The 11,323-nt window shown below is 33.4% G+C and overlaps 3 protein-coding genes across 3 annotated transcripts in view; all 3 read right to left on the reverse strand.

Annotated features, from left to right (window-relative positions):
• LOC122070487 (polygalacturonase-1 non-catalytic subunit beta-like) overlaps nucleotides 1–2,026 on the reverse strand; it is a 4,870-nt gene extending 2,844 nt beyond the window's left edge. The window contains exon 1 of the mRNA XM_042634650.1: nucleotides 1,911–2,026. Coding sequence (XP_042490584.1) covers nucleotides 1,911–1,958 — 48 coding nt within the window. The 5' untranslated portion in view covers nucleotides 1,959–2,026. The remainder of the gene's footprint in view (nucleotides 1–1,910) is intronic.
• Nucleotides 2,027–4,716: 2,690 nt separating this feature from the next.
• On the reverse strand, nucleotides 4,717–7,137 carry LOC122070473 (ABC transporter C family member 3-like). Its single transcript, XM_042634632.1, has 6 exons — nucleotides 6,816–7,137; nucleotides 6,505–6,713; nucleotides 6,045–6,350; nucleotides 5,540–5,603; nucleotides 5,081–5,320; nucleotides 4,717–4,964 (listed from the first exon to the last, which is right to left on the reverse strand). The coding sequence occupies exons 1-6, from the start codon at nucleotides 6,976–6,978 to the stop codon at nucleotides 4,864–4,866; spliced, it is 1,083 nt and encodes a 360-aa protein (XP_042490566.1). The 5' UTR covers nucleotides 6,979–7,137; the 3' UTR covers nucleotides 4,717–4,863.
• Nucleotides 7,138–9,088: 1,951 nt separating this feature from the next.
• LOC122070484 (ABC transporter C family member 3-like) lies at nucleotides 9,089–11,247 on the reverse strand. Its single transcript, XM_042634645.1, has 5 exons — nucleotides 10,639–11,247; nucleotides 10,228–10,314; nucleotides 9,493–10,143; nucleotides 9,223–9,387; nucleotides 9,089–9,097 (listed from the first exon to the last, which is right to left on the reverse strand). Exons 1-5 carry the CDS (start codon nucleotides 11,245–11,247, stop codon nucleotides 9,089–9,091), a joined length of 1,521 nt encoding a protein of 506 aa, XP_042490579.1.
• Nucleotides 11,248–11,323: the final 76 nt, after the last annotated feature.

An 11,323-nucleotide genomic window follows, 5' to 3' on the forward strand; every position in this document is an offset into this window, starting at 1 on the left:
TTTTTTTTTTTTTTACCAAAAAATGATGTCATTAAGTGCTATTTAATTAAGAGATTTTATTTATTTATTTATTTTTATTTTTTGTAAAGAACCTCAGCCATGTGTTTTTTTGAGGTCCGGATAACCTCCCACATGGTTGGCTATAGGAATAATTCAACTTGCCACTCTAGGAATCAATTTTGAGACTTTTGGTTCTGAATGCATAACCATGTAAGGAAAACTTTGTGAGGAGGGGAAGCTTGAAAAATTAATCATAATAAGAACCGGTAAAGAACAATTTAGGCATAAAAAAGATAACATGTTTGCTATAAATCAAAATCAAGGTGTCTGTTATAACTACATACAAATTTTCTGTTATAGAAGCTTTATGGTTGAAAAAAATTTGATTGGCGGTCTTTGGAGGGTGTCTCTATATTGGTACTGAGCTTTACTTTATGGACAGGTGTATGACATTTTGAGCATATCGATATTTAGAAAATGGTATATGGTTGGCCATATTCAAATTTTACTCATATTCAAGCATATGCCCTCCCACGTATTGACATATATATACTAGTATTTTATAGTGTCTATTTCCCCTTTCTTTTTTTTTCTTTTTTTAAACCATTTTTCACTAAATTGTTAAAGATGTATTTGTCATTTGGCCAACTACAATATTTTGGCAAAAACTTGACATGAGAGCAGCAAACTTTGGGCTCTACTTATCGATAAAATTTCTGATGTACCAAATTTACCATGTGTTAGATATTTGTGATGGTCTAAACATATCACTAGACTACTAAAACTTCTCCCACAATTTTTGTAAACATGAATGAAGCCTTCAGCTTCTTTTCTATCTCCCAATAGTACTTTAACTCAATGCGACTGCCAAATTAGATGAATACAATCTCAATATCCATTCCACTATCTTCTCCCAACAAAATTTTCTTACTCAAAGTGGCAATGCACCTCACTATAATTCGGCATGCTTATATCTAAACATTTAAAAGCCACTCATTTGGCCTTCTCAAAAACTATGTGCATCTTAGAGTATTTTTTTCGCTAAAATTTTATTTCATAAGAAGACATAAAAGAAGTAAATTACAACCCAACAACCAATCCAACAATAAAAAAGAACCAATAGCCTCCCTATCCTCCCACCTTCGGCATTGCCATCAGCAGGAGAAAGGGAAAACTCTAAGGGAATCTATAATTTGGTCTTCCCTCGGCATCTCTAGCAAGAAAATCCCCTATGTGAGGAGGCAATATCACATCAACTCCTGAAATACCACTCTTAGCCGCATCTCTTGCCAAGAAATCTGCCACTGAATTCCCCTCTCTGTAATTGTGAGAAATTTTCCAAGAAATTCTTCTCATGTAAGGCTGGAGATATATCCACCTTTGCAAAGCAAACCAAGGAATCTTCCTTTGCTGAATTAAAACCACAACAGCACTCGAGTCTGACTCAATCCACAAATGTTGAATGTCCATGTCCTTGGCTCGCATCAAACCCTCCATCAGCCCCTCTACTTCAGCCTCAAGTACCCCTGTCACTCCCATATATTTTTTATATGAACATATCACTTTACCAAGATGATCACGAAAAATTCCTCCCGCTCCAGCGTGCCCAGGATTTCCCAAAGAGCTCCCATCAAAATTTAATTTGATCCAATTAATGGGGGGTTTGCACCAATAAACCTCCAAAATGTGACGACGATTATCTTTTTGGATAGATAATCCCAGACGTTTGCAACACTCAAGGTCTACCAAGGAGTTAACTCCCTTTGCTATAGGAGCATTTCTTCTTATTTCTTCAATCACCATAAGTGAGGTATATNGGGAGGGTAACAACCAAATAAGAATGATAAAACATTAACAAGCATTAATCAAGTTGAAATGAATGGATAACAGAAAAACACCATTATTTTTACCTTGATGAATGCTACTATCAAAAGGCCAAGCAACATGGGATGCATCATGGTGGAACTAGAAAGAGATTGCAATGAGTTACGTTTGTTCAACAGAGAGGGGTGTTTGAATTTATATATGGGAGAAGATTGGGCATACTGCCAGCTTTAGTAAACTAGTAGTATGCACCAATCATAGGATTGAACACAAGAGGGAAGGGGGTCTTCTCCAATGGGGGAGGGGAGAGAGGATGACATATGCTGGCATCTTGGCAACGTGCCTTATATGTATAGAAGAAAATTTTTGTAATACCAACAAATAAAAAAAGGAGAAATTTTTTTTTGTCAGTCTTCTAAATGGCTAAATTATTATGTAATTTCATAATTTTCATTGTTTTTTACACTAATGTATATTATTATTGGAAAGCCAATCAACATAAGATGCATCATGGTGGAACTGAAAAAGAGAATGGAATGAGTTGGGTCTGTGCCTTGGTGTAAAAAGTTAGCATTGTTAGATGGAGAGGGGTGTTTGAAATTATATAAAGGAAAACTTTTATAGTACCAAAAAATGAAAAAGGAGAAAAGTCTTTGTCAGTCCTCTAAATGGCTAAATAAATTTTATAATTTCCCAATTTCCGTTGTGCGAAATAGACTTCGCTTATGTCAACTATAAAAGCAAACTTCCAACTGCCCTTTAATTTTGGGTCATTCTCTTTAATTCAGTTTTCTTATTTTCTTTTCTTTTCTGGCTTGGCCTTTGTGTAAGATCGTTTTAGCCAAGTTCTGCAAATGTAAAAGTGATCAACATCCTCAGTTTTACATCTCAGGGAATACCCCCTAAGCTAAGGACACCAGTTATTAGAAAACACAAATTTTTATATTATTGAGGAGCTTAATTAACAATTGAGTCAAAGAAAAATCTATCCTTTAAATCCACCATGAAAGAATTCCAATGATTTTTTTTTTTACATGGAACTATGATGTGGGAATTCCAACTGTTGCGTAATGGAGTACAGTTTCGATCAGTCGCTTGTCAAATTTGAAAGTAAATTGAATTTTGCAACCCTTTTTATTGGCATTTTCACATTTGGTTTTAACTACCATATTATCAAATCCAATAGATCTCAAACATTAAATTTCAGTAGGGGACCTTAACCCCTACTTGCCCACAAATGTGAGTCTCACCTAATTTGATGCAAGAAAGATATTTGACGATGAATGAAACTATTTACAAGGGACCTCAGTTGGAACTTAAATTTTGTGAAAAATCATCCATCCATTTTCTAGGTTTTAGCCTAATTTACTTTTTCCCCATGGAGATACAATGTCATAAAAATTGATTGATAACTCAACTTCGACAGACATGGGGCGATCAGTGAAAATGCAAAAGTAGAAACCTATCATGATGCGCCATGCACCATGTATAAGAGATGAAGCATGAAATTTGATATTTTTCATGTATCTAATCTGAAGTGGGACCTTCATATCCAAACATTCGCTATCAATAGAGGAGTCCTCCATGTGGTAGTTCTTAAATGGATTTGACCGAAAGCCATAAAATATTCTTTACAATAAGGACAATCAGTATAAACCCATTGGGGACTTGTTTTTGTATGACCTGTCCAAAAAAATTTGTGACTGGTAGGCCTCACTGTTCAAATAGGGTAATGACCTTACTCTTTCCAAGGCATCTCAACTCTCTGTTAAATTCTACCTATAATGAAATTCACATTTTCCTTCAACTACTAGAGTAGAGCCCCTATATACCCAATAAAAGGCTTACATTGTCTAATAATGTTTCTAAGGAAGACATAGATAAAACCAAATTATTGAATACACTTTTACAATTATACTTACTAAAATAATACTGAATGACATATACAATCCAAAATGTTGTAAACTCAACTAGTATTTCCCGTCCAAAAAGGTAATTGCAAATGAAAACAACAAAAACATGTTCAACAAAAGGGATCCAAACCTTCCACTTTGAGAGGTTATAGATAATTTAATTCTTCTAACATTCCTAACTTACCTGAAAATGGGATTTTAGATTTTTTTTTTTTTTTTTAACAGAAAAGCACTTCAATCTAAAAGTTTCTGTCATGAAGTACTATCTAATTAAGAAAAAATTTGTTTGTGAAGAATCAAAACCATGTGTTTTTGAGGTCAGGATAACCTCCACATGGTTGGCTGTAGGAACAATTTAATTGCCACTCTAGAAACCAATTTTGAAACATTCAATTTAGAATGCATGACCATGGAAGGAATACTTTACGAGGTAGGGAAGCTCAGAAATTTAATCATAGTAATAATTGGTAAGAAAAATTTAGGCATAAAAAAGATAACATGTTTGCTATAACTAAATTAAGAAATATCTGAAGTAGCAACATGCAAAATTTTTATTTTAGAAACTTTATGTAGGGAATTTTTTATATTGGCAGTCTATCGAGGGTTAGCCACATGTCATTTTTTAGACTTAGATTCAAGCATATTCCCTTCATGTGATAGACATATTTACTTGTATCTTATTTATTTATTTTTTTAAATCATTTTCACTAGATTTTTAAAGATTCATTTTGCCATTTGGCCAATTACATTTAGGCTACAACTTCACATGTGAGCATGAGACTTTGGGATCTACTTGTCTACATAATTTGACCTCTATCCAATGTATCATTGGTAGAAATTTGTGGTGGTCTAAAAGATATATACGTCCAGATTACTAAAACTTCTCCCACAATTTTGTAGACATGTATGAAGAAAAATACTTTTTCCCTCTTATCTTCTTTTCTCTCCCTTGCTACTTCAACCCAATGCCATTGCCAGATCATTTGAATACATGCAGCCTTAATATCCACTTCACTGTCTTCTCCCACCAAAATTTTTTCATACTCAAAATAGCAAGGCACCTCACTATGGTTCAACATTCATTTGTCTAAACATTTAAAAGTCACTAATTTTGACTTTTCAAAAACTAGGAACTACATCTTAGAGTATACTCCTTAACAAGCTTTGCAAATGATGAAGACTTGATCTTTAGTAAATTTGCTGGGGAATCGTATTCCACTATAAGTCCTGCTCAAAACAATAAAACATGTCAATCTAACTACGCAAGCTCCAGAGAATGATGAGAAGATTACAAACTCAAATGAACACATTTGATTGCAGTGTATTAATTACTAGATACTAACCATTGTCAAGAAGGAGTACCATATCGACATCAAGAATTGATGTTAATCTATGTGCAATTGTGATGACAGTAGACTCTGAGAATTGTTGCTTTAGCGTTTGTTGAATTAGATAGTCTGTCATAGTATCCACTGATGCAGTAGCTTCGTCGAGAACTAACACTTTGCTTCTTTTGAGTAATACCCGCCCTAAACAGACTAGCTGCCGTTGACCCATGCTCCAATTCTCTCCATTCTCAGTCACTGTGACAACCACCATATTAAAATGTTTTCTTTATCTAGGACCTTATTTTAATTAACTTTCTTCCTCTACCTTTTGTTAGAAAAGGGGTTAGGGGTTGGGTTGTTACTAGAAGTTAAATATATCATAAAATAAGAATTTTGAAAGACAATGCATGCATTTGCGTCGATAAATTGATGTTTAGAAATTTTGATATATAGTGAATAAAATAAGAAACCAACCTACAGAATCAAGAGTCACTTCCTTCTTTCTAAATTCACCACCAAGCTGGCATCTATCTAATGCCTAAGACAAAAAAAAAATCAAGCCCATGTCAAATTGCCATATTTTTTAATCATTCAAGATGCCATAACATTAACCATTAAAGATGAGCTAAGTAAAAAATGAAATGAACAATCAAGAGGTTTAAAGTGGAAATGGAAAAACAAAGCAATGGAATCAATGCACCTCCCAAGTTCCAACTAAGAAAATATCTTAAGCCAGACTTATCCCAAAGATGGTCCAATGCATCCAATGAAAGGATTCTAATATCTCATACTAAAAAATTAAAAATTGAAGAAAAAAAAATGAAAAATAGAATGACTACAAGAAAGGAGTTTGTAGAGATACATGTCCCAAATAGTCAATTGTGATGTGTTTATTTTGTGTATCATCAATGAGCAGAAGATATTTTCATCATATGTTTCTCATTGATTAAAGATTATTCATTAAATAAGAAAAACCAACCTCCCAAATCTGTTCATCAGTGTATTCTTCAAGCGGGTCAAGATTGCTTCTTAAAGTCCCCTCAAACATTGTGGGGTCTTGTGGGATGATGCTCAATCTTGACCGCAAGTCATGAAGGCCAATTTTGGAGATGTTGACATCATCTATCCAAATCTGACCAGCTGTAGGTTCAAACATGCGGAAGAGAGCTTGCACAAGTGTTGATTTACCACTTCCAGTACGTCCAACGATACCAATCTTCATCCCTCCAGGAAAAGTGCATGTAAGACCTCGTAAGACAAGAGGAAGGTTTGGTGCATATCGGACCTATATACATATTTAATAATCAAATAATTAAACTTAGCGGAATTCTCTAAGAGCTTGAACTGTCTAACAATATTAGGGTTCAGAAATCTATTCCATAAAACAAAGAATTAGTAAGGAGATCGATAAATATTTGGGAATCTAAATTGTGGGTAACCTGCAGATCAACGATATCAACCTTCCCTTGCAATGGCCATTCACAACTAGGCCTATTTTCTTCTACCAACAAAGGGGGTTCACTAGGGATGCATGTATACTGCAGTATTCTTTCAACGGATATGATTTTGTTCTCAAGATTGCTCAGATCCCATATGATTGCATGCATACTGAAATTGAGCCCATACGTAATTGCTAAACCCAAAACACCTTCAAGAGAGAAAATAAAATAAGTTCAAAATCATGCTTTCATGCAATTATTGATAGATGCCCTAAAAGATGGTTTATAAAACATCAAGTTCAACATTTTACCTGGACTAAGTACTCCCTTCGGCACTAAAATCAAGAAAATCAAAGACACAACATATGTGATTGACGCCAACATATCCATACGGAAGCATAACCACTCCATTGCACCAGAGAAATGGAATTTGGGTCGAGAATACTCATCCACCAACTTGAGGTTTATATCCATAAACCTATCTTCTTGATTGAAGCATCTGATTGTAGTTGAACCTAAACTAGATTCAGAAAAATGTTGTATAATTGGAGCCTGACATACTCCGGTTAGCCGTGATAGTTCTTGTGCCGTAGATACATAGTATTGCTACAAGACAAGGTTCATGAGAAAATAATAATAAATTCAATGCAATGTAGAAATTAGGGAGAAAATGTTATATATATATATATGTATATATATTTTAATGAGTGATTTCTTAATGTGATATTAACATTTAGATGGTTCGTAGTGATACCATCATCATGAATGAAACTGCAGAAAAATATTTCATTCAATTTTATTTAATTTCGATTATTTTGTTTTGGATGGTTTCATTTATTTATTTATAATTATAGATTTTACATGTTTGTTGTCTATGGTAAAAATTTTCTATCCACAAATTCTTAAGTTTATTGAACATAAACATAATAGTGCCCAAAATTTTGTGGTATATGTTTTCTTTTTTCTTTTAATAAAATATTTTCATAGAATATCAAATTTATATTCAACTAATAACCCTATGTCCACATCCAATTTTTTCACAAAAATAAATTTGCTACTGATGGACTTAACAATATAACCTTATTCATTATCACTTAAAGCACATGAATATACAATTTATCACAGAAAAGTAATGTAGTGCAACCAAGGTACTTCACTTAGGCTAAGTGTAATATTTTTGTAGGCTTAAAATAAACTATAGTCCACACAATTCTCTTAGAAAAGAAAGAGATATGTGAATGAAAGATGAAGAAGATGAAGAAAAATAGAAATGAAGGAAGAAGAAGACTTTCCCATTGAAAATTATTAATTAATTAATAGCACCGAATCAATTCCTAGGAAGTCCACTTAGATAGGCTTTTTTTGATTGCCCATTATCTAAGACATGGCAGTTTTATTGGGGCTCAAATTTTGTTGTTGTGGATTATCCAATCACCACCTATATATCCATCTATCAATTTGAGTCCTAAGTAATTGAAACATTAAAAATACAGTGGCACAAAGTAGTATAAACATGGTGGATCATAAGATTGAGATTTGTCCAACAATTGACACAAGCCCAATCCACCGATATGTGATCACCTTAGTTTTTTTACCCTTAGTTTGTATTGATTTACCGACGTGTGATCACCTATGACCAATACCTATCTGATACTAGCAATTCTCTTGATACCGATCCAATCCCTTGAACCGTGCATGAAATTGTTTTTCAGGATCATCGATTCAATATGCAATGTTGATAGATTTTCAATATAGACCGATACTTCTCCTCTCCTTGTAACTATGATTTGGATGAGTCTAGAAGAAGATTTTGGTTTGTATTGGAAGCGAAATATTTTATATATACCCCTCTTCTTCCAAGGGTGTTGTTGTTAATGGTCTTAAGATTACCAAAGGCTCTGTCATGGAGTTATCAATTGGCAATGAGATCTCTCTTACATTTAGAGAGAAAAACAAAGCAAACTAAAGAAGGGAACAAGAAAATAGAAGTTGTCTCACAAATTGTCGTGAAATTGCACCGTTAGACCCTCCATCATAGGTTCATATCATTGTATGGGGTAGGAAAAATATGTGACTGCAAAGTCTTGTCACCTTCCCGGTTACAAACTGATGGATCCTTTAAAATCGTTTATCATATTTATCATTTTAAAATGTATAGACATTATTCTCAGTTCTCACAATTATTAGCTGATTGTTATTTAGCTTGTGTAAAATGAGAACTTGTTACTAGTTTGTTTGTTGTACGTTTATGCTAAATATTATTATCTTATTTTAGTTTGGGCTTCAATTAATGGAGCAACCAACAAAACTTGTAGTTCATATTATATTTTTGTCTATGCATATTAAAATATTTTATGCATATCAAAACTTTAGGTGCATTCACTTTGATAACATTGGTCTTATTTGGTCCTTTGTTCTCAAAATTTTGGTTGGTGAAAGACTATAACTTTGCATTATTTTTACATGATAATGTGTGATAAAATAGATCTGCTAAGTATGTTTTCGATAAATTCAAAAAGAATATTAAGTTTTAAATCAACACTTCCACACCACAGAATATATGTATCCACAACTAAATCAAATTTTATATGAGCTAAGAAAATTCAGAATTTACTTATTAAAAAAAGTTCAATCCAACTTGTATTATAACAATTAATCATGGCAAAATATGGTTGAACTTGATTTTTAATTCTAATCAGGAAATGGCTATAGAATTACCTGGTACCATATGCATATCACAGTCATCGGAATAAAAACTATTAACATTTTCCAAGCAACATGTGACATTACTGCAAGAGTTCCCAAGAAATCTATAATTGAGATAAGAAGTTCTTCAATTTTATGTGGAATAGTGGTATCAATAGCACTTTGATCTATGGATACCTGCATACAAAAGTAGATTCTTTTTAAAATTAATATTAAATCAACATTTATGGTGATTAAGTAAAATCATTTTGATCCTAAGAGTAATTAAAAAAATTTACTAACCCGGTTTAAAATCCTTCCGCTTGGAGTAGAATCAAAAAATGATAGGGGGGCACGGAAAATGCAAAAATGCATTTTGTTGAAGAACATAGTGGCTGTCTTATATCCAATAGTTACAATTAAGGTGGACCTTATAAGTACACAAAGAGAACATCCAATGGTCAAGGCAACATAAACAAAGATGAGAGTGGATCCTCTAATATAAGGTATGGCATCCTTTGAAATAGGAGTAGCTAAAACCACCCAATAACTACTGACTATTAGGAGAAACTCATAAAGAATTTGTACCAGCAATATCAATGGAAAAAAAGCCCCTTTATATGCAGCAGTAACATACTTCCAATATACTAAAAAATTAACTACACCCTTTTCTCTCTTTTCTTCTTCGACAAGTTGCCCTTTTGGCTCAACACATTTTTCTATTTTATCAATTGCGGTTTCCGTTTCCTCATCTTCTTGAATATATTTCTCACCACACATTATATTTCCTTCTTCCCCACCATTAATTAAATTATCCAAAACAACCTCACATTTAACCGAATTAAGTTTTGCCAAAGATTTCTTATGTTCATCCACTACCTCCATAAAGTCAATTCCTGAATTAAAAATTTCTTTGTAATTTCCTGCTTGGGTAATCCTTCCATTTTTCATAACCTGTCATACAAGATAAAGTAAATAATCACTCCTAACCTAGATTAATGACTTGAAGTTCATGAAAGAAAGATAAGACATTCTCACCAGGATAAGATCAGCCGAATATAAAAACTCTACTTGGTGAGTCACATAAATTACCGTTTTTGAACCCAAAATTCCTAGCAAACACTCCTGCCATAAAAGTTTAAGTGTTCACATTTAGGCATTGTAAAGAAATTGCAATCTAAAGATCCAAATAGTTATACATAATAACGCCATTTACTTTTCATAAATACAAGTAACATCAATTCACAGGTTTTATGCAAGAACATGCATCACTCAATTTTATATGTTTGTATGTCATTCGTTTAAACATCTATAATTTCATTCGTCTTAGATCAAGTTTAGATCAAACTTAGTTTTTTATGGTCAAAATTGTGATGCAAATATTAGATGAATAGCTTCAAACCAATTTACTGAGGAAAGCTTTAGAAGTTGAGGTCAAAGAGAAACTACCTTAAATATATGAGTTCCGGTGTGAGCATCCAGAGCACTAAAAGGATCATCAAGTAGATAAATATCAGTATCATGATACAAAGCACGTGCAATCTGGATCCTTTGCTTCTGCCCACCACTCAAATTGATACCTCTCTCCCCTATGATAGTCTGGTCTCCAAAAGCAAATATTTCTAGGTCCTTCTTCAACGAACATGCTTCAAGGATCCTCTCATACCTTTCCTTGTCCATCTCCTTACCAAACAATATATTGTCTACTATTTTTCCACTCTGTATCCAAGGTGATTGTGCAACATAAGCCTTCGTTCCATTCAATTCAATGGTTCCAGATACCTTTGGCACTTCTCCTAATATGCATGAAAGTAGGCTTGACTTTCCTGACCCAACAGACCCACAAATAGCCACTCTCATGCCACGATACACTCGAAAATTAAGATCTTTTAATGTGAGATCAGGAGAATGAAGGTCCCAAGAGAAATTCCCATCGACTATCTCAATTGTAATATTGACATCATCTTCCGAAAGTTTTTGTACTATATACAAATGAAGGTAGTCGAGACAGAGAAATGAAGCTATTCTATCAAGGGAAACTTTAGTCTGAACCACCATGGAGATTGTGTCTGGGAGATTATAAATAGGCGATTGTAATAAATCAAATATTGCAATTGCAGATAGAATCTTTCCT

Source organism: Macadamia integrifolia, unplaced genomic scaffold (assembly GCF_013358625.1).
Source record: "Macadamia integrifolia cultivar HAES 741 unplaced genomic scaffold, SCU_Mint_v3 scaffold933, whole genome shotgun sequence".
In the NCBI taxonomy this organism is placed as follows: domain Eukaryota; kingdom Viridiplantae; phylum Streptophyta; class Magnoliopsida; order Proteales; family Proteaceae; genus Macadamia; species Macadamia integrifolia.